This window comes from Heliconius melpomene, chromosome 21 (genome assembly GCF_056956725.1).
Source record: "Heliconius melpomene rosina isolate 202511_hmr_F chromosome 21, ASM5695672v1, whole genome shotgun sequence".
Classification (NCBI taxonomy): Eukaryota; Metazoa; Arthropoda; class Insecta; order Lepidoptera; family Nymphalidae; genus Heliconius; species Heliconius melpomene.
In genome coordinates this window covers 6,995,867-7,019,774 of record NC_140409.1, presented here as the reverse complement: position 1 = coordinate 7,019,774, position 23,908 = coordinate 6,995,867, and the positions used below count along the sequence as shown (strand labels likewise).

Sequence of the window (23,908 nt, the reverse complement as noted above, 5' to 3'; positions counted from 1 at the left end):
TAGATCAAAACTGTCTTTACTGTTTTTCATTTTAATAAGTACTTTAGAAGTTGTTACAATATCAAAAAATCCTTGCTGCGAAACGGCTCGCCACTCGCCATGCGTCCGCCGCGCCCGCCTGCCTTACACGCATCGGTGGTTCAGTGGTAGAATGCTCGCCTGCCATGCGGGCGGCCCGTGTTTGATTCCCGGCCGATGCATTCTATTTAATTTTCCTCACAGGCAGCCACGTAGTGCTTGCTTTTCATCAGGGACAGAATACCCTCTTCAGCATTAACCACAAGCAAAAAAAAAACCCGCCTGCCTTTATAGCAACGAAGATTTAGATGCGTTTGCACGTATTGGATAATTAGAGTTGAATGTATTATTTCAGCGCGATATATTTTTTGTATTAGTTATTAGTAGGTAGGCTTTTGTTTATAATTTCTTCCGTTTAAAAATAGTCATTTAACTATCTAAAAATAGTCATTTAAATATATTTTAATAAGTACTTGAAAATATTAGTAGCACAGATTTAAAATTACCGTACCTACTAAAAAATCCTTGCTGTGTAAAACAATTGGAAAATCCTTATTGAAACTACGAAAATGCGGGTTGCATTAGGGTTTAATTAATTTTCACATTATATTAAGTGCTTTGCAAACATACATTATATGAATAATCCAGTAGTAAAAGCGGGCGAAGCCGCAAGGGGGTCGCTAGTTTATGAATATAATCAAAAGAAGAAGCTCTACCACGCTACCCAGATTCAGGGTTTCTTCTTCTCCATTATGTTCTTCATCAACAAAAGAATAATATCTTTTCTTTTTAGAGTTAATCAAATAATCAAACGATAATTTATCACCGCATAGTGTATATGCACGATGTCGGACTGAGGTGGTTTCCTTCGTGTCGCAACGCGTCGCTCCGATGCTGACAGTATCGAGATCGCGCATCTAATTTATGTCCACTAACAGTAGAGAATACTCCACTTAGAAACATTCGCAAGACAACTAGAACTATCTTGTGGACGTGATGTGTGAAAAGGCCTTAGTTTGCTATTTTAACTTAACATTATTAAATTTTGTCAAGAGTCTCCGCTTTGAGAGAGTCAAGTCTGTGATTTTAAAATAAAAATGCTTATTCCATCAATCCTCGGCTTATCAAACATTTTTACCATATTAAAATTCGTATATAAACATAATAAGTATAGGAAGCCAGTCATGGTACGAGGGCACAAGTCTGTGACTGTCAACGCGAGTGGTTGTGAGTTCGATTCCCGCTCGGTTAAATGAAATATTTATTGAAATGTATATTTTGATTTCTTCGCTCTAGTGTCAAAGCGAAGGCGTTGTATGCGGGATGCAACGTGAAAGTGATTTATTTTAAATAAAAAAATTACCTATTCAATTTTAATAAACTAATTTAAGGTCCTCAAAAACATTTTTCTTAAAGTACTTCTATCATACTATAAGAAATATTCAAGACGGGAATATATCAGTAAGATAAAAAGATGTATCACTATTTAAAATAAACAACACGCGTAGGTCTAGTTATCAGTATTTCACAACAATATTCGGCCTCCAGATTGGGGTTATCTAGGTTCATATTATATGTGTTATTTATTTATTAAATAGGAAATTAATATAAGTTACTAGATACTAATTACGTGGTTTTAGATTTTTATTATGTTTTATAGAAATAATACGTGTTTTGTTTTGAGGCAAAGCGCAGCGATGACTTCTGCCACAAAACATGAATTACCTTCGGAATTCAGCGGAGAGTGGAGAACGGAAGTGCCTTAACATTAAGTTCGGATCCTGACTGCCTACTGCTAGGTGCGGGATAAAGGTGAAAACTAAAAAATATATAGGTTTTAGATTATATAACATATTTGAATACAATAATTATCTAACAACAATAAATATCAATTTGTTTCTTCAATAATTAATTAAAACCAGACATCATATTATAATGTATTAAAGTAAAACATGAACGGCATAGAAAAAACTTCGTTCACAATATGCTTATTGGTACTTAATGGGGCCAATACTGGCAATTTAATATAACCCATTATGGATGAGAGAGACATCGGTAGCGAGCGGATCGGGAATGAAGGCAAGCACGCGATACCTTCTACAATCAATTTCTTAGAAAAAGTTATTTTATGTCAACGAAATTTACTTACACACGAAAGCCATAGATTGATCACTGAGCACGACAAATTCCATAAAACATTAGACAGATGTAAGCAAAAAAGTTGTAAACGGGGTCGTCGTCGTGTAGGGGTAGTAGTGTGTGACTGTAACGTGACGGTTGTGTATTCGATTCCCACTCGGGGTAATGAATCATTATTTCTTAACCTTTTCATTTTTTCGCTATAGTACCAAGGCAAAAAAATGTTGAGCTCTGCCACTCAAATTCGGCGGTAAGTGTTGTGTTAAGACACTCCCTGTGTCTTAACTTTTCCCTCTGCCTACTCTGGTACATGATGGATACCGTATGGAGCTGAATAAAAAATAAATAGTGAAAATAATATATAAATTTATTATACTTATAAATTAATTATAAAATTTAAGGTCATTATTTTACTTTTGGGTTTTAGATATAGTTTTTAGACAAATTTGAGGCCAAAAAATCCCGGTTTTTATAAATCAAAAAAAATTATAAATCAAAATCAAAAGAATTAAATTGTATTATATATAAGTGGATTCTCAAATTTCCACCTTTTATCCGGAAAGACCTATTTTTTATTCACAAAAAAACCAAAAATCTCCCGAATCTAAGCCATTTTAATACATACAAAGAATGTTATGTTAATATATTAAATAGATATCGAGTTACAAAATATTAAAAAAAGCTTCGAATGTTTTGTGATATTACACTACAGTGCTTCGTGGTATGATGAACTTGGCTGGCCACGCGACCACGTGTCCAGACAACAGGTCCTAACAGTCAAGGATTATACTTATAAGATATATATGAACAACATAATTTTCGTATTCAATGTAGAAGTATTATATATGCACATATAGTACAGAAAAGCACTATTTGATCTATTGCAAACAGTTTTAACATTTAAAATTACCATTTTTATTATCAAAAGACAATATCATCGTTTTTTAAATTTAGTCTTTTTATTTGTTGTTTCAATGTCTAGTCTGACGGGTACAATATTACTGTTTTCTATTACTATATACTTTCAAAGCTATTTATAGCAATAATTCTTAGAATTTTTATTAAGTAGATAATCATGTAATTTATAATCTGTATATAAATTTAAAAATAAATAATTTATAATTAAAATATGTTATAGAAAATATTATACTAATATTTATATAAGTATCAATATGAAAATGATAATTAAACACTTGTGCTAAACAATTTGGAGCGAGGACTCGAGTATTTAGGCCTACAACTGAGATGTTATCTTTTCCTGCAATCACTAAACAGCGGAATGCATATTGTGCTCTGTTCATAATTATTTAAAAATTAATATAATACATAATTTATTTGATATCTTTTAATTTCTGACATCTATTATCTATATATATAAAAGGACATGTTCTCACTGACTGAGGTGAGATGCACGCACAGCCATGGTAGAGACGTAAAATTTAGATAAGGGTGCAAATAAGCAGACGAAGCTGCGCGCGTCCACTAGTCTTATTTATATAATACGTATAAAACTCTACGTCAAAACATAAAGCTGAAATGAGAGCCAAGTTAAATGTTAAGTAAAGCGAATTCACCTACAAAAGAATGAGAGATCTATATGAGTGCCGAGTTCTGTGTTCACTCGGGATATAAATATAATTCAAGCTCTATAGGTCTAAGCGTATAAAAGTTTTCTTTTGGTCACAGACCGATTGTAAGACTACGCAAAGCCAAAACTACTAAATTTGGGTGTGCTAGTTCCTTGGGAAACATAGGGAACATAGGGAAGAAACACCAAGAGAGGATTTCTCCAAATTACAATGTGAACTGGAAAAAACAATATTTCACGTTTATGGTTCACGCAAATGAAGTTACAGACGGTCGTTAGTGTAATTCCAAAATATTAACAATTATTATTTAACGTATACTATCATATTGTCTACTGTTTTCATTACCATAAAATATATATTAAATATATATATAAAATATTAAGTAAAGAAATATAAAAGTTAAAATTAGTCTCAATGAAAAACAAAAATATTAAAATCAAAAAGAAATATGTATACCTAGCACAATTATCTTACTATTTAAAATAAATAATGAATATTATATGTGAATGTCAACAGTTATCATCATGGTATACGTGTGATACGTCTCCATGTAACCTGACCTGTCTATTGTTTTGCTTTAAATTCCTCATCAATGATAACCAATTTAATGATTAATCATTTCTTCAAGAAGAAATGTTGATGATATATTTTTATATATATATATAGTATAGTAAACGTATACAGAAGTAACATCCATACCTATATTATAAATTCGAATGGTACTCTGTCTGTCTGTCTGTCTGTCTGTCTGTCTGTCTGTCTTTTACACAATCAGGGCCAAACCTCTAATTTAATTGTGATAAAATACTCATATAGAGATACTTGACGGTCTCGGGATGAACATAGGATACTTTATTTTCTCATATTTGTAATATTTTCCATATATACCCATATATTAAAATACTTATTAATTTGACATGCAATTTATTCCGCCATATTAATAACAACCGTCGCGTTGCTAAGCAACGATTTGCAAAGTTTGTTGTTATAAAACGTCACCCAAAATGAGCTTGCTTATCGCATCTCTCTATTGAAAACTGAAAATAATTTCATAAATATATTTAATAAATATTCGTATAGTTCAAGCGGGCGTGGCCGCGTTCGGGTCCACTAGTATAATATAAATCTTTTAATAAGCCAAAAACTATATTTTACTATCAACTACCTCATATTATTAATTATTTAAAAAAATATATCGATATCGAGAAAGACAAAACTGTTAAGTGAAAATTTTGCAAAAGAAGACTCCATAATACGAGCGTTTGATGCAAAATCCATGTGAGGCATTATTTTACTTGAAGGAGAGTTGCATATTCATAGACGGCCTCTTGCGTCCAGCCATCGAGTGATTACGGAAGCCTAGGTCATGTCATCATACCTACTTACGTGACGTGACGTGATGGGTAAAAATACATATCCGTATACCTACTATACTGTACTATATATACTTCCATCGTCCACATCGATTTTTAAGCTGCAACTATTTTAGTATGTCATATATATAGATTCATTTTTTTTAAACTCCATGCTGTCACAAATTATAACAAGCATATAAGAATTTCGACGTAGCTTGATGAGAACGTATGGCTAAGTGGTCAGAGCGTCTGGTCGGTTTCCTGGAAGCGTGGATTCGAGCCCCGCTACGTTCAAATTTTTATACGTTTTCTAAATAAGTAAATATTATTAATTATTGAGGCCAGTCATGGCGCAGGTGCACAAATGTGTGACTGTTAACGTGACTGGTTGTGGGTTCGATCTCCATTCGAAGAAATGAAATATTAATTCAAATTTATTTTTTTATACCTTTCTATGAAAATGGGGAACGGAGTGACTCTACACTAGGTTCCTCTGCCTATTCTGTTATGTGCGTGATACAGCGTGAAGCAGATTTATTTTATTTATTATTATTTTTTCTCTGGTACATGTGACCTTAGTTTTGTAATGAGCTAAGGAGTTCTAACTAAGGAGTGGTAGCCATAAAAGTGCTTTTTAAATAATTAACAGAACAAAATGTCACCTTAGTACCTACGTGACGTTTAAATAAGTTATACCATTAAGTTGTTGTTACGTACAGTATTGGTTTATTGGTAATAAATATTTGTTTTTTATATAAATGGAATACTTAGTTTCGAAATTATTCGGGTTCAATCCCCACTCGAGGCAATGAATTATTATTTCTTAATATTTTCATTTCTTCCGCAATGCTTCGAAAAATTCGGCGAAAAATGGGGAACGGAGTGTCTTAACACTAATTTAATTTTATTTATTTAAGTGTATTACATAAATATAACCTCCATTAAATGCAACCTCCATTTGATACTTGCAATCCTTTGTTACAATCGCTAAGTAAAACATGAGATATTTATTCCTGGTCATTAATAAATATGACACTTTGTATTGCGACAATCATATTGTATGGACCTCGTTGATAAACACTTGTTAAAGAAATAAATTGAATGACAGAAGATCCATAATTGTACTGATGACGGTAGCTAAGAATTAAAACTATCTTTTAATTAAAGAAAATATCGTCATTTAGATTCTGGCCGTCGTTCTCTATCAGCGTCTGATAGACATATCCTCGTTCTGGTTAGAAGATAATGCACGGCGTTGAGTTTCGTAAATCAACACGTATAATCACGAAAATTGGCAAACGGGCTGTCTTACGACTAAGTTCCCTCGGCTTACCCTTCTTTACAATACAATTTGGCATATTTTTATTATAGAGGCGTACTATTAAAAAGCATCTTAAATAATAAAAAAATATATTAAAATTTTAAATTGCCATTATATACATTAATATAGATGTAATAAATATAAGGCAAAGAAACAATTGTATAGCTATTGCAGATTTACTTGACTGATCATAAAAAAAAGATGTTGGTATTCATTTACTCTAAATATTCTTTGCCAGTAACAAACAACCATTCAGCTCGACCACTGTTATACCCAAATTTAATTTGTTGAACCGAGGAACCACAGTCTCTAGACAAAACTGTCTTTTGAAAAGGAAAAAAGGAATTTATAAGTAAAACTCCTAAATTGAAATTTTAGTAGACAATTTTAAATATATATTTAAATATATTATTTTAAAGGAAAATAAAGATAATTTCCATTTTTCACAAAACCAATTCATACAATTCTTCTAAACGTCTACAGTCCCTTTTCCAAGTGTCAAATTATGACATTATGTCGGGATTGCGAAACTCATCATCATAAACACGAAGCTGTTTCGGTAATAACAAATGTAAATGCTTTACCAGTTACATTGTTTTAGGGTTCACTGTGGATAAGTATTAGAATCTTTTTTGTCACCAAATAGTATATTATATAATGGGATAATTTTTTTAAAATTAAATCAAATCAGCTTCACGCTTATCCCGCACACAGCAGGGTACGCAGAAAAACTTAGTGTTAAGTCACTCCGTTTCTGTGTGCCGATTGGCGGAACTCAACGCCGCGGTTTGCCTGGGAACCAGGGTGAATAAATGGAAATATAGATTTAAATATTTCATTTCCATATAAAATTAGTATGCGACAACTATTTGTAAGATTTTTCTTAAAAATCTTTTAAGATATTTATTGTGTAAATATTTATGAACCTAACGCTTCTTTTTTTCATTTACAAAGTAGGGTCGACACAGAACTAGAGTCAAGACACATTCCGTTCTTCACTTTCTATCCGAACAGAGAAATGAAAATAATAATTTATTCCCTCGAGATCAGGATCGAACCTGTAACCATCGCTTTAATCAGACGTTGGCTATTCTATCTATACTTATATTATAAAGCTGAGCTGCTTATATAGTTCAATGAGCTAATCTTAGAAATTACTGGTTCGAATTAAAAACATATTTTTGTGATGAATTCTTATAAATTTAGAAAGGCCTACCAAGACAACTAAGACCTAATAACCGAAATGACAGAGAACCTAATAACCAAGATGCTACAAAAACCGAGCTTGAGAGCATACATTTCGTATTGAATAGTCTCTGAGGGTTTTCAATTTAAGCAAGCAGACGAAGCCACATGTAAAAGCTAGTAAGAAATTAAAAATATAAAAGACACCATAACAAGTGTGCATCTAATTGCTTCTAGTTCAAAAATGTGCATTAACCTATATAAATAAAATACAAACTAATTTTAAATTAAAATTTATAATTAAATTAAACAATTTCACACAAACAAAGCTTATTTTATTATAACGTTCGTTAGTACTTGGCACAACAGTTAATTTATTATAACATTCGTAGGTACTTGAGGAGTCTCAGATGCAACTACTCGACATTCCACACCGAAAGAAGGCGGTACCTACTATGGCGAGACGACTCGTAGGGTAAATACAACTTACTAATTTTACTATTTTTAAGCAATTATTCTACTATAAGATACTAGAGTATGATATTTTTATTTTTCATAGTTCCTTAAATTTTGTGACATTTGGCTACCACAACGTACCACCCCCTGAATATAATTTTAGTCAAATCATTTTCTGGGGTGAGGATTGAACCTATAACCATCGCGCTTACATTCAGATACTGCTTCTGTGCATCACGTTGGTGGATGAAAGGTGGATGAACATTCTAAATGCTGAAAGAAACGCTATAGTACAGTAGGCTACATTAAATCGATTAACGTATTTATAGTCTATAATAGCCTTCTTTCATAGATGACCTATTGGACTTAAAAAAAAATCATTTCCCGTAGTTCCTGAGATGCAAAATCTAAACAATCTTTTCATCTTTTTAATATTAGCAATTATTTAGATTTATAAATCATAATAAAATTTTATTAACAGGTGGGAGCTATTAAATAACATTATTTATTTCACAACCCTAATTTATAAGCAATCATTCTCAAATAATTGCTTCCGCATCACCCACAAGTATCTATCTGTAATGTGCAACAGTTTCGGTGTAGGTTTCATAACTCTGTTAAGAGCCGTTGTACTAATATAATCACACTACATATGCAATCCTTCAATTTCGGGATATCACGTTTTTTTTAGCAGATCAGATTTATCATGTAGCAGAGTAGGCAGAGCGATTTTAGAGTTAGGTCACCCCACTCCTCACTTTCCACCGAATCCTGGAGGCATTGCGCGTGAGAAATGAAAATATTAAATATTACATTTCCTCGAGTGGGAATCGAAGCCATAACCTGTCACTTTTACAGTCACGCTTGTGCCACTGCGCCACGAGCACGACTGGCCATATTTAATTCTATAAGCATACATATCTAATATATCATTCAAAATAACTTTAATAATAATCCATAATTTTCTTTCAATATGTAAAGATAAAAATTGTCCTTAGGAGATAGAAATAGATATGTCATGTAGACTTTTTTAAGACCTCTTCATGGTAAGTATACAATGTTCTACCATCTATCAAATTTTGATCTATCGCATGCGGAGTTAGGGCGCAAACCCATGTTTGCGCCCTTGAAAAGAGTGTTTTAACAGTAGGTTCCCTCGGTCTACTCTGCTGTGTGTGTAATACAGCGTAAAAAACATATTGGCATACAGTATGCACTTCATGCATATCAAAATCACCTTTTATAGTATATTATTAAAATGGTTCTACTTTTTTATCTTTTTTATAATGGATATTTTAGAAGATATCACATATTTAAAATAGGGGAGCAAAGCAATTATCGCGTTCTACCTTTACGAATTGGGTATGAAAAGGGCGACGTTACCGTAGGCGCACCTCTTTAAGGCCTAATATATTTATTTTCAAACTAGCGCACGTTAACTTATCCCCGAAGCTACTAGTTAAAACTTAACATAAAATAATATTTAAAAGCGATCTTGGCCATCTTGTGAATTTCTAGATCGAAATAATTTATTTCTCCCTTCCTCCTTTTCAGCTCATCAAAGCACAGTATGTAACTCAAGACACAATGTCTAGAACGTTTAACATTACTTAATAGGAATTTCATTCTCATCTTTCAGTCCTTGTAGTGGGTAACCTCTCCCCTATCGCTCTCCACTTCTTGTCACAAAATGTTATGTTGCCGCCAAGTAATAAACGCATGCATACATATGTAGTTCACAATTAATATATATTAAGCCTGGGTGAAGTATAGAGTACAAGTGATTTCGCAGACCGAGACATTTCAAGGAAAATCTCCATACAATATATTAAACTATAAAAAAAATAAAAAAATGACACCTTAACAAAACCATTAAAGCTCTGGTGCACTTGACATGAAATAATTAAAAGATCAGCTATAATAAATAATATAGGTAGTACCTATACCAAATTGTGTCTTAGCAAAAACTTTTTTCAGACACAGACATTTTTCTATATTTGCCTTAAAAACATTTAGGAGCATTGAAAATAAAGAAAAAATAAACACTCACTACAATCATTTTCGTCGAAGCCATCGTCGCAATCGCTAATGCGATCACACATCTTATTAGGAGAGATGCAACGGGTCTCGTCACACCGTATGTCACCTTCGGGACATGCTGTCAACAAAAAGAAAAACATTATTTATTAATAAATTATTAATAAATAAGAAACGTACTCTTTGTAAGAAGCACGTTTTAAGAAATTTAGTTTTATTATGTTTCTTATTTTATGGCCATCAGACGTGCCTTAATAAGTTTACAGGATGCAGTGGTTAATATGATACAATAATTATCATTTCTTGTCTAACATTGTCTTTATCTATTGCTCTTGTAAACTCAGCTGTATCCCGCACACAACAGGGTAGACAGAGTAGGCAGTCGAATTCTCGAGACATTGCGTGTTGAGTGGCAGAACTCAACGCCGCGTTTTGCCTCGAGACCAGAGCGAAGAAATGGAAATATAAATTTTCATAAGTATTAGTACGAGAGCGAGAAACAAACTATAGAGAGGCACGATCGATCTAAGCGTTGGGCTTGTAACCCATCTATCTATTCATTATTACTTGTAATGGGCATAATTTAACAATAAAACTGTATATATGTTTATAAATACTCTTTCTAGTAACAGTGCGACACCAGTCCTTAAGTCCTTCTTTTCAGTGACCTAAAAAAAGGTACCTTTTTTGACACCATGCGACAAACATTTTAAATATGCTAAGTTCACAGCTAGCTACGTTTACTTCGTTGTTAATTTTCAAGATGCAAAAGACATTTAAAAGAATTAAATTGCATCTTAATATTGAAATTAACGTCGGTTAAATGGAAAAAGGGGAAAATGTTATTGCTTGACTAAACGCCCGCCTATATTTCTACGTGCGGAAAATAAATAGAGAAGGTAATAACGATTCGAACATCGAAATTATTACGGACAATTTAAAAGAAATTGCAAAATCTATGACCCCAAATTTGTTGGTTACCGATTCAAAAATATATATATATTATATATACAAAAAATAAAAAAAATATATTATATATACGCGTATACGCGTGCAAGAAATATTAAATTACGCTTACATTGTGCGCTCAACTTTATGGGACACATAAAAAACAATGTTCTAGAAAAATATTGTCCTTTAAAAAACCTATAATTTTTTTTACGTTTGACGGTTGTGTTAATTATCATACGTTTTCTATCTTCTACCAATGTGGCTATTTGCTGTTGGTTATTAATTCATATTTTTGTTTGCTTCTCTACGCTTATTCGGTTAGTAGTATAGTTAGATATTATTGGTGAGGTTAAATATCTTTTTAAAGTATATGTTCTTACTCGGTGCTTCTGGAATTTCTCCTGGGCTACCAGTAGGCGTTTCAGAATCACCATCAGGATACTGGTTGTCCGGGCCTTAGGTCAAATAATAACACAAATAAAAAAAAAGAATATAAAATAATAATAGCATAAGGAACAAAGGTAGTAAATTTGTTAAGCATGACGATACCTGGTATGTCATAATCATCGTCGCCCCTTCGTTCCTGTGGCAGGATTGTGGTAGTAGCATAAGGTATAAAATTTTCATTTTCATCCTCATCTTGGCCAGGCAGAATTTTGTTTTCAGTACGGGCTTTTGAAAAAATAACATAAAAAGAAAATAAACAAAATGATAAACACATAATATGAGAAAAAAAAAGATTTTTGTCGTTTTCAATTGTCTTACATAATAAAAAAATCATAATAAATAAAAAATAAATAAATAATACTAGCAAAATAAAAATAAATGAAAAGTACCAGGACAATCATATTCGTCTGAAGCGTCAGCGCAGTTCTCGATACGGTCGCACCTTTCGGACACGGGAATACACTTACTGTCCTCTAAGCACTTGAACTCGTCAGCGGCGCACGCGTCCAGAGGAACGTTGTAGGCTAACATAACAAATACACTTTGAAGAATGGAGAATTTTTTTTTAAATCTAAACAATATATAGGCACGTCAAATTTTAGAAAAATCGGTGTAAATTTAGCGGATTTTAAATACTGATGTATTTATTTGCACGTGTGCTATGTAATACAATTAAGACTAAAAAAACAATATTGGTACAATTTGATTTTATAAAAGAATTTAATATTCTATTCGGGTTAAGTATACGCTATAAGCGTGTAGATCTTGATTTCTTCCTTCTTAATAAATAGTGGAGTAATCTTGTTAAATATAATAAAATAGTTTACCTGGATCTATAACAGTTGCACTGAAGTCTTCGTCGTTGACAGCGACGGTGCCCAGCATCCTCTTGTTGCGAATGTAATCGTGCAGTATGGTTGCTATTCTATCAGTGTCTTCGTAACCCATCGTTACAATTTCTAAAGTCACCTTGCAAGTGAACTCATCAGTGGGACGAGACCTGAAAATTATAGAAATAATAGCTCAATAAAGGTAAACTCAAATATTTTACTGAACAAATATAACGTGACATGTTTTTTTGAACATCTACTTATAATAAAACAGTAAAATTATTTTATCTGTATATTTAGTATTTTTGACTGAAATGGATAGAGGGACACTTAAAAAGAATAATAGAAAGCAAAAATATTTTTTGTGAATTTCTTGTCTGTCTGTCTGTCTGTATGTATATATGGTCACGCTAATCTCCGAAAGTACTGAACCGATTTACTAAAGTAAATGGGAATCTGTGGAACCAAATTCGAAAAATAGAGGAAATGGGACTTCGTCGTGATGAATTATTTTTTGACATTCTCATCATGATAAAACAGATAAAAAATATTTTACTTACTGTATCCGGACAAGGCTAGCACGATGGCTGCCTGGCACATTTGCGTACACAGCATTAACAGCATCCGCGAGAGAAGAGCTGAAGTTCTTGAACTCAGCCGAGTCCCTGTTAGAGTACTTCTGCTGATAGGGTTCCATCACTACGAACGTTACTCTAATTGTCTCTGTAATAGGAAATAGACACTTTGAGTGAGAGTTACTAGAGTACTTTCTTTTATCTTTTGAGGTAGTAGAACGTAAATAAAAGTGGAGATTTCAAATGAATTAAATTAAACTTAATATTTAAAAAAATGAAACGTATTAATAGAAAGAAATGAAAAATCAAAAACTCAATATTGAATATAGCTTCGTATGTATATCAGTATCAAGTTTTGTTAACAAGGGGTGTTGTTAATGTTCAAAATTTTATTTGATATTTTTTTATAAACAGACTAGCGGACGCGCGCAGCTTCGCCTGCTCATTGAATTTTGGGGTGAATTCTAGTAAACCATGAAATACGTGTTCACTGAATTATTAAAAATATAAAAACCGGTGCAGAGTAAATTTTTTTTTCCATACAAACTTTCAACCCCTATTTCTCCCCTTTCAAGTTAATGAGGACAACTCCTTTTATATATATATTATACTTACTATATTTCTGCATGTTAGTGCTAGAGTATTAGACTCACACTATCAGGTTAATATACCTTTTTGGTTTAGTGGCAAAAAATTGCATCTTGCATCTGCACTAAATAATACTGGGGGAAGGTCACGTAACAAGCATGAGGAACTCCCGGAGGCCATAGATAGGTCAGGGAGGAGTGAGTTAGTAAGTTATAACATTGCAAGTTTTTAAACTTATTTTATTAATCTATCAAGGAAAGTTTGAACTTGGAGCTAAATTGATGAAATTTTTCATATTTCATAAGACAGGCTTGAAATATGCTAGATTTCATTCAAGTCGGACAAATAGTTTAGGAATTGTGAAGGGATCAGAACTAGCTCGAAATGGTTCGAATAATATAGCACACGGTGAATTGCATTTTCTAACTTACCCGGACACAATCTTGCCTATCTATACATATTTGAAAAATAAAATTTGATGTATAATAAATTTACCTGGAGTTCTAAATCTATATTAATATGTATGGTTAAATGCTTACTTTCTCTAGGTTCCCGCTCCAGTACGTCAGACACGCCTGAGCCTTCAACAAACTCAGTATCATTGTCTTCGTTATCGCTGAAAAAGTCAATGTTAACAAAACATTAAAAAATGGGAAAATGAAAGCAAGAAAAAGTAGAAAAATAAGAAAACTACATTTCTTTAGTTCAGCTACAGTATTAAGAATATTTAGACGTTTATGTAAAAGCAATGTCGGATAATATTCATTTTCCATTCGGGGGAATCAATATTTTTATTTCCTTGGCCATTCCGCCATTCAACACGCAATATTTTGAAAACTGAAAGGAAAGTAGGGTACAAAATGTTTTCACACTATGTTTCCTTAAACCTACTAGATGCAGTATATACTTATACTCGAGGCCATAAATTATAATATATTTACATTTATATAGGTACTTACATTTCGTTGTCATCTTCTGTAAAATTTTCTTCGTTAGGTGATGGCGTAGACCAAAAACCTGAAATTTTTCATAAAAAAGATCATGTACAAGAGTTACTAAATACATGAAAAAACTTATTGGAAGTTTAAATTAAATGAAATAAAAAAATAAATCAGTTCACATCGTATCCCGCATATAGCAAGATAGGGAGAGGGAACCTAGTGTTAGCACTCCGTTCCGGGTTAAGGAAGTTGAAAGCATATTTTAAAAAATTGGCATTTGTCAATATACAGAAACTACATGAATATATAACATAGACCAAAGATATTTGGTGTTCGTTATACTAATCAGTTAATTGTAACTGAAATATTTTCACTTATTAAGCTCTAAATTAACAGTGTTTTTATTATAAATTCTTTTAAAATGTGATAAACCGTTTTTAATAATGTTATTTCAGTAATATCTAACAAGAATTGTTTTTACGAAAGAGTGTTATTAAACTTTTAGTGTGTTATTATTAGTTAACTTACTATCTAACGCCAATCGCTTTAGTCTCTGCAAATGCCGGCCGAAGCCGGTCTCACCAGCATCCACCTCTAAAAATTCATTATCGCCTTCCCAATAGATGTCCTCTGCTGGTGTTGCCTAGAAATATAAAAATTTAAGATATATCACCTACATAAATATATTATGTAAAAGAAAATTTATAATAACAATATAATATTTATTTATTTTAAATTTTAGTACGACTTATTTCGATATTAACGACATTAATATAAAACTATGCAACAGTTTTAAAGATCCGCCTCAAGCGTCGTTTCATCAGTTGTAAGTAAATTAGTCGCTTTTTCTTATTTTCTTCATTTGGTTGAAATTTTTATTATTCAAACAACTAAAATCTAGATAGGTGGTCTAAAAATCTTCTTTTTTTTTCTTACCGTAAATTATTTTTCATAACCTAATTTTACATTAATTGAAACGTTAGAAGATGTACCTTTGTTTATTTACAGTATGGGAGGCATGAAATAACATAGTTATTTTGAAAAGACGACTTGACTTAGTTTTGAAGATTTGACCAAATGTATGTTTGTTATATTTGAACTGGCCATTAAAAGGTGGTTTTTTTTATTTTTGCTTTACACTAGAACCTAGTGTTATGACACTCCGTTCCCATTGAGAAACTTCCGTCCCACTGTGTAACGCGTGTTACCAGAAATAAATAATGAAGAAGAAATGAAAATATTAATAATTTTTCATAGTGTGAGAGTCGAACCCACGACCTGTTGCGTGAACAATCGCATGTTTGAGCACCTGTGCCACGACTGGTCTCTATTACAAGAGATGTGTCTATGTTTTCGTAAAAGAGAATAAAGAAGAAACACTTGGATAGTTATTAAGTGTGCTGTAGGGAAACTAATAGATTTGGATGTCATAGTCCTCAGAATACACTTCTGAATTCTTTATATTATTAATATAAACCTACTTAAAATAATAATTGAAGCAAAAAGCTAAAATGTATTTTCTTTGTAGAGCATCTACTTGTCATAGATCTACCGACTAATGTTACGTTTCTTTTAATCTTGTCAATAAACAAATAATAATAACTTTATCATAACTTGTGAATAATGTACTAACTATATACAATTATTATTAGAAGGAGGTTTTTGGGATGTCTCCAAGAATAGGTAGATACTTATTGGTGTTTGGGATTGGTCTGCGCACGTTCCGCCCCGCCCAGTAACGATTTCGATTTGACGGCCCCCTTGCCTTGAATAAGGCATTTGACCTTCTTATCGGACTGAAATCCAAATAAAATGAAACTCTAATCTATTTTCTGGAGATGACAAACTATGGGTATCTATATATACATAGTTGAAGCGCGCCTGGTAGTTGCTACTCGCTTGTGAATTAACCTAATGAAAACAACTATGTAATTTGGGTGTAGAAATTTGACTTGTATGTTTAAGAATCATTCGTAGCTTATAATATATTCCAATAAATCATCAACAAAATATATATCCAAATCATTATCATCATCACATTCATCTAAATTCATATGGGGTCTTAATCCATGTTTTTTATACTATTAAAATTTTAATAAAAAAAAACAACAGCAACAAAAACACTGATAAGCAAAAAATAGTAAATCTTTTAAATATTAACTTTAATAAAATTCTTAAACTTATATAATAATATCCAAGAAGTTGTGAGTCAGCGTCGCGACGTGTGTATTTTTATAATTTCATTTTTATCGCTGAAAATTTCACGCTGCTTTCTTAATTTGATTTGGTTATTTCTCTCATTTTAAGGTAATTTAATAATATTCAATCATTAATTGTTTCGGGGTTCCTATTCCAACCCCAAGAGTGGACCGCCAAGTAATAGATAATCAAAAATTATTTAAACTAACTTATTGAAAGAATATAATATATTATATCTAAAACACATTTTTTCTCTTTAAAAAGATATATATTGAAATATATTTTTTTTGTTTTTTTTGTTTTCTTCTTGTGGTTGGAATTTCTACGAGGTACTTTTAAGTGAAAATCGAACTACCTGTTATATGTAGCCTATTGCATTAAAAGTTATAAATCTATACTAATATAATAAAGCGGAAGAGTTTGTTTGTTTGTTTGTTTGTTTGTTTGTTTGTTTGTTTGAACGCTAAGATCTCTGGATCTACTGGTCCGATTTTCATTGTTTTTGTTTTGTATGAAAGCTGCATTCTTCAGAAGTGCTATAGGCTATATAACATTACATTACACATATATACTAATATATTTTAAAGTACATTCTAATTTGACATGCAATTTATTCTGCCATGTTAATAACAACCGTCGTTGCTACGCGACCGCTACCGCGACGTTTTGATATTCATCCTTATGAAAATAAATATAATTTTTTTATCTTACACCTTTCCACCACCACCATCTTTTTATCTTACAATAACATTTTATCTAGATTGAAATTATAGTTTACTGTATAACATACTAATAAATAATTAAGGAGATGTCACTGATTCCAAATGACCTAGCCACCTAGCGGGCGGCACAATATGACCGACGCGAACGGGCAGATGACGTTGACGGTTTTATAAATTTTCATACATTTTCGAACTTTATTTGTTGTTTATAATTAATTTAAAATACACTTTGATTCTCTTCTTATTTTATTTGATATTGCCCGCTAAAATTATCCTACTTAATAGAGAGAAATGTTTAGTTATTTCGTAGAGTCGATATCTATGTACGCACGTACGGAAAACTTTAGGTACTTTTTCTAATATTAAGAATACCTATCCTTTAGTTACTTTTAATCCTTTTGTTAGTTCATTTCAATAACTCAGATAATTTTTTTTTATAATGTGTATCTACTTATTATTCTTTTTGATTATTTGAGCTTATATTTTCTTACTAATTCTATTGAGAATTGAAAATAATTTCATGAATATATTTAATAAATATTCTTATAGTTGAAGCAGGCGTAGCCGCGTCCGGGTCCACTAGTAATTATATAAAACTCCAAACCTTAGTGCGCCTAAATATAAAAATAGTAACATTATTAACCGAAGGAAGGATTAGAAGCCGTCGTGGGCCACAGTGGCACAAGAGTGTGACTGTAACGCGACGATTGTGGGTTCGATCCCCACTCGAGGAAGGGATAATTTAAAGGCAAAGCGCGGCGTTAAGCTCTGCCACTCAACACGCAATGCCTCCAGATTTCGGCGGCTCTGTCTACCCTGCTGTGTAGGGGATACAATGTAAAGCTTTTTTTTTAAAAGATAAATAACTAGCTTAACCGAAAGCGGGCGTAATAAAATAAAATGTAATTTTCTTTTATCTGTGTATTAGTTGGTAATCAAGTATATTTCCCTGTTCAATAAAAAAGAGTAATCAAACAACTCAGTATAAACTTATTTAAACGTTTACTTGAGCCTAAACATATAAAATTTACTGTTGAATAGTCTGCTCAGATTTTTCATTTAAACTACACTTTGGTTCTCTTCTTATTTTATTTGATATTGCTCGCAAAAATTATAGAAAAATATTTAGTTATTTCATAGAGTCGATAACTATGTACGCACGCACGGAAACCTTTAGGTACTTTTTCTAATATTAAGAATATCCTTTAGTTACTTTTACTTCTTTTGTTGGTTAATTTCAATAACTCAGATATTTTAACTAATAATATATCTCTACTTATATTTCTTTTTGATTATTTAAGCTTATATTTTCTCACTAATTCTATTGAAAGCTGAAAATAATTTCATAAATATATTTATTAAATATTCTTTTAGTTCAAGCAGGCGTAGCCGCGCCTTATAATTTATATACCTGTAAGTTACTTGACTTACAGGTATATAAATTATAAGCACAATAAAATCGTTTATAAATTTTGGATTTTTTCCTTCTTATTTTAAAGATAGGGAATCAAATTTATTATTCCTTTGCTTCAAGGTCTCGTTTTATCTGATCGCAAAATACCGGGAATACATTTTTTAAATAAAATTTATAGCGCATCGATGTAGCGTCGACCAAAACGGTGGATATCTTAAATTCCTTTCTTAAAATATATCTTTTCATTTTAAACTAAAGAATTGCTAATCCCAAAACAATACCGAATACTATATTTATATGAAATATGAAAAAAACATACAGTCGAATTGATAACCTCCTTTTCTTACAGAAGTCGGTTAAAAATGGAATAACGTAACATAAGTAGGCAGAAGGAAACTAATGAAAACACTTCGTTCACCATTTTCCACCGAATTCAGAAGGCACTGCGTGTTGAGTGGCGGATTTTAACGTCGCGCTTTGCCTTGAGACCAGAATGGAGAAAATGGAAATATATATATTAAATATTTATTTACCTCGAGTGGGAATCGAACCTTACATACATATTACATTTCTCTTATATATAAAAAAATACATTTTCCGCAACATATAAACAAATCAAACGCCAGTTAAAAAAAAGCGGTCGCAATCATCAATCCTTTTCATAGGCTTGGCTAGTATCATGTAACAAAGCTCAAAGCAAGAGCAAATAAAAGGCCTCATTAGCCGCATACAACGTCGTGCGATTCGCAAATAAATCGACCCTCAAGCCGCAATTAGGGAGGGGGAGGATAGGAAGAGGGATTTCTTTGCAATTTTACTTAGTCCAACATGATCCGCAGACGAGTGTGGAGGACGCGACAAGCAAGATAATAGCGGGTGTCCGGGCACCGCCGGCGTCTGGCGTTTGACTTTTGTTACATTTGTCAACAATTTTATAGTATTTACGGATTTTTTTTTATTTATACAATATAACATTAATTATACAATAAACAAAAAAAATCCGTAAATACTATAAATCCGTAAATACTAAAAAACCCACAACGAGTAATACTTTTTTATATGACTGAATTTGTTTACTAGTTAATATAATCTTTTATCCAATAATCCCACAGTATCAATTATGTTAGTCATGTTAACTTTTAGATATATCTCTATTACTTATTTCGATCAATTGAATAAATCCCAAATTATTACTTCGATTTTTACTCCGGGATAAAAAAAAACAAGCCCATACACCCATCAGCCTAAGCCTAAGCTAACATCAGCCGTGTTCCAGTTGCGTCGTCAAGTCATTCAGAAACAAACAGAATATATCGACACTGTCGACCCCAAACTCTTTATGTTTTGTTGGAGTTAAATATCGGTAAAAAAGAAACCAGCATATGTAACATATTTTTCGTAGTACAAAAAATAAACATTAAATAGAGTCTTCATTATGAAAATATCATATCGCATTTTATCTAAATAAATATTTTTGATATTTTTATAAATTTTAAGCTAATGTCAATAAAAACCGAAAAAGAATCATCGACACATCCTGCTTACATATATGTAATATACAGCTATACTCGTACTCGTACATACAGATATTCACTTGACAAATATTCGTTAATCGCCAATATAAATAACAGATAACTGCCATGCCAGTGACCATGAGAACGTAAAACAAACATTAAAATGCTTAGCCACATAATATACACGTCTTCGGGTTGACAATTTTGAAATGTCTTAATAAAGTAAGTTTATACTAGCAGTAAAAAGGTCGAAACGTTCAATGTGTACTTTACATGAACCATTTCAATCCCTTCATAAATCGTCAACCATTTAATCTTTTTTTCCCTAGCCTATACTGTCCCATTGTTGGGCAAAGGCTCCCTCCACTTCTTCCACTCTAGTCTATTTCGCGCTATTGAGTACCGTCAGGCTTGTAATGGTCCAGTTCATCTCGCCATCTTCGTTTTGGTCTGCTAATTCTCCTTTTAGAGATTCCATTTAATCTACATACATAAAATTTAGCACATTTGTTAAAATCCCGTTGTAGTGGTGATAGTGAATATTAAGAAGTCTATTTACAGTTCTCCTTCTTCCTCCTGACATTAATTCGGTCTGTTGCCAGGGTCTGCCTAAGTCTACTTACAGTTAACACTGAGTAATTCGACTATTTTAAATGTATATATTACATTTAAAGTAGTTTATACAAAAGTCAACCATCTCCCACATACTAGTATTATATTAAGAAACACATTTTTCATTAATCATGTGCCACTGAATTTCAAAACATTTCGTATCGGCCGTTACTTAAATCATTTATGTGAGTGATTACCCAAAGTAGAGCCAAAAAATTTTTTAACAAATTAAATTTATCGTTAATCTTGAGGCCAGTGGCTCAGACTATAAACGCGACAGATTGTGGATTCGATTCCCACTCGAGGAAATTTAATATTTAATATTTCCATTTTCTTTTAAAATCCATTCCATTCCATCTATTTTCCAAAATTTTAAATATTCTATAAACCTAGTCTAGTAAACAGTCAAAGTCAAGTCAAGAACTGCACATTAATAATATTCGTTAAAACTATGGTATTGAAATGAAAAGAAGAGGAAAGCGTTCTGGTTTCGTTAGCGCAAACAAACGAGCGAGCCTCCACGTTTACCTTAATCCGTCTGGAAGCGTCACAAAGCTAAAGGGTGGGAAAGAATCCCGCCTTGGCTACATCTACAGAGTAAATAATGGTATGTGGAAATAGAATATTCTCATACTGAAATACTAAAACGCTCATACGCCTTTTTTAACATATTTATTATATGCATTATTATCTCCAATCGTATGTAATATATGGTAATATATTACAATTAGCGAGGTAATTGAGATGCAAATAAAATAGGTTAACTAGCAGACGCTGTTTGGTTTAAATTTGACTGTTTATGAAAATTTTTATCGATCCCATTCAGTTATAGAGAATTTTCATTTGTAATGTTTTAAATATTTCAATGATGTGTTCATGGGCGTAGGGATAGGGAGGATGAGGGGGATCCGTGCCCACCCCAGAGTAGGCTGGTGCCCACCTCAGAAATTTTACTATCAAAAAAATTACCCCGAAAAATAAAAAAAAACACATAATATTATATTATACTAACATTTCTGTTCAAAGTTAAAGTACAGCAAAATAATTTACAGTATAATAATTTACATGGCAAAATCTCAGCATGCAAAACTTATATTTTATTTTAATAATATAAGACTTACAATGAAGGCTACTTTACGTCACAAGATGTTTACCTCAATTTTACAAGAAAAAAAATATAGAATCGACTGTTTTTCATAAACAATCATTACAACGAATATGGGAAAAAATATGTTATGTAAAAATGTTATTACGTTGTTGGAATCAGAGCTTTTATTTTTAAAAGCTACTTTAATATAAATGTATAATATTTAATAAATAGTAGGTAAAGAATAAATACATTTCTCATATAAATATTTTGCCAGTTCAGGCCAGTCGTGGTGCAAGAGCACAAACGTGTGACTGTACTGTTATGGATTCGATTCCCACTCGTGGGAATTAAAATAATTCGGCGGAAAGAAGGGTCTTAACACTAGAAACCCAGGTTCCCTCTGCCTCTGTGCGGAATACAGAGGCAGAGGGTAAATAAATATTTTGGTTTTTAAATATTATTTTTAAAGATATATTTATTTTTATGAATAGTACAATATACTGTGATGAATAAATATTCGTAATGTAATGCATTTAATCGGGTCCAATAAGCTACGGGGTAAATTCAAAAGGAAAACAGTTTATATAAAAAATTCTGCACTCGTCAGTACTCGTGAAAATAATCAAATTTCAATAATTCTGTTTTATAGATGTATGGATATATGTGTATCTGAATGCAATTATTATAAAGAAATAATTACAGAATCACCATCATTCACTTTTAATAATAATATAAAACTAAAATTTTTGACACTTATTCAAGAAAACAATTATACTATATTAAAGTCATTAACGTTTCTAAGCAATGGGCGGGTAGCCACCACCCTTTTCTTACTCTAAGCTAAAATAAGTTTTATAATATTTTTTTAAATTTATTATTTATAGTTCATAACAAAGAAATCGCTCATCAGACTTGATGCGGTTAAACGCAAGCCTATTCAATATAAAAAAAAATACTTAGTTAAAAATTGAACAATTTGTATTACCGGGACTAAAATTGCCTATGTATTCTAGTCTCATATAAATAAATAAATAAAATAAAAACTTTATTGAGTTTTACAAACAACTTAGCTTAAGTAAACACAAGTTTCAAATACAAACCTAGGCTAAACAAGTATAAAGAAAAGTTTAAAGATTTATTTATTTACTGTATTATTTACTATATTTATTTACTGTATTCCGGTATACAGAAATAATTCAATTAAATTGCCACTTTTATTCTTATTTTGATAAGTTTTCGAGTATATCATGTGAACAAATTATAACCAGTTCACTGTATTATGAAGCTTAATGTATGGGAAGAACGACGGAAGTGCCGAGGGAGAATACCTTAGAGGCAGGGGTTGAGCAGATTGTGTTCATTAATACCTACTTTAATGAAGGCGCGCCTCAAATTGTTTTCTCAATTAGTGAAAGATAGATAAAGTAAGATAAGTCAGAATTATATGTAAATGTTTTGTAAGATTTAATTATTTCAAAGATTATTATATTCTTTGATTTTCAATTGTTTGTATTTTAAATAAAATCAGCTTTATGCTGTATCCTGAATATAGCAGAGGGAACCTTAGGGATTTTTTTCGAAGCATTGCGTGTTGATTAGCTGAACTTAACGCCGTACTATATGTACAGCGTTAAGTACGGCGGCCTTCGTGCCAGAGAAGAAATGAAATATCATTCCCCCGAGTAGAGATCGAATCCACATTGGCCGCGTTACAATCACAAACTTGAGCCCCTGCGATACGACGGCCTCTTGTATTTTAAATGCTTGTTGAAAATTAATAATCTCCATGAAATTATTATACACACATTTTGAAATACTGCATGGGAAAGTTCATGTATTACTTGGAATTAAACAATCCTTTATTCTTTTGTTTGCCAAAATACTACCAAATATAACTATGTAATTCGAGTTATAATAACCCTTTG

General features: G+C 31.9%; 1 protein-coding gene across 5 annotated transcripts in view; it reads right to left on the bottom strand.

Moving 5' to 3' along the window:
* The window catches only part of LOC146527078 (basement membrane-specific heparan sulfate proteoglycan core protein-like), a 127,616-nt gene that overhangs the window by 75,863 nt on the left and 27,845 nt on the right, over positions 1-23,908 (bottom strand). For all 5 annotated transcript variants that reach the window (XR_014879299.1, XR_014879300.1, XM_085206305.1 and 2 more), the window contains exons 2-10: positions 14,961-15,075; positions 14,451-14,508; positions 14,031-14,107; positions 12,889-13,051; positions 12,326-12,498; positions 11,888-12,022; positions 11,601-11,723; positions 11,432-11,506; positions 10,114-10,221 (exon numbers count right to left, since the gene is read on the bottom strand). Coding sequence is in view for 3 of the 5 variants with exons in the window: in XM_085206305.1 (XP_085062431.1) it covers positions 10,114-10,221; positions 11,432-11,506; positions 11,601-11,723; positions 11,888-12,022; positions 12,326-12,498; positions 12,889-13,051; positions 14,031-14,107; positions 14,451-14,508; positions 14,961-15,075 (1,027 nt within the window). In the remaining 2 variants the exon portion in view is untranslated. The remainder of the gene's footprint in view (positions 1-10,113; positions 10,222-11,431; positions 11,507-11,600; positions 11,724-11,887; positions 12,023-12,325; positions 12,499-12,888; positions 13,052-14,030; positions 14,108-14,450; positions 14,509-14,960; positions 15,076-23,908) is intronic.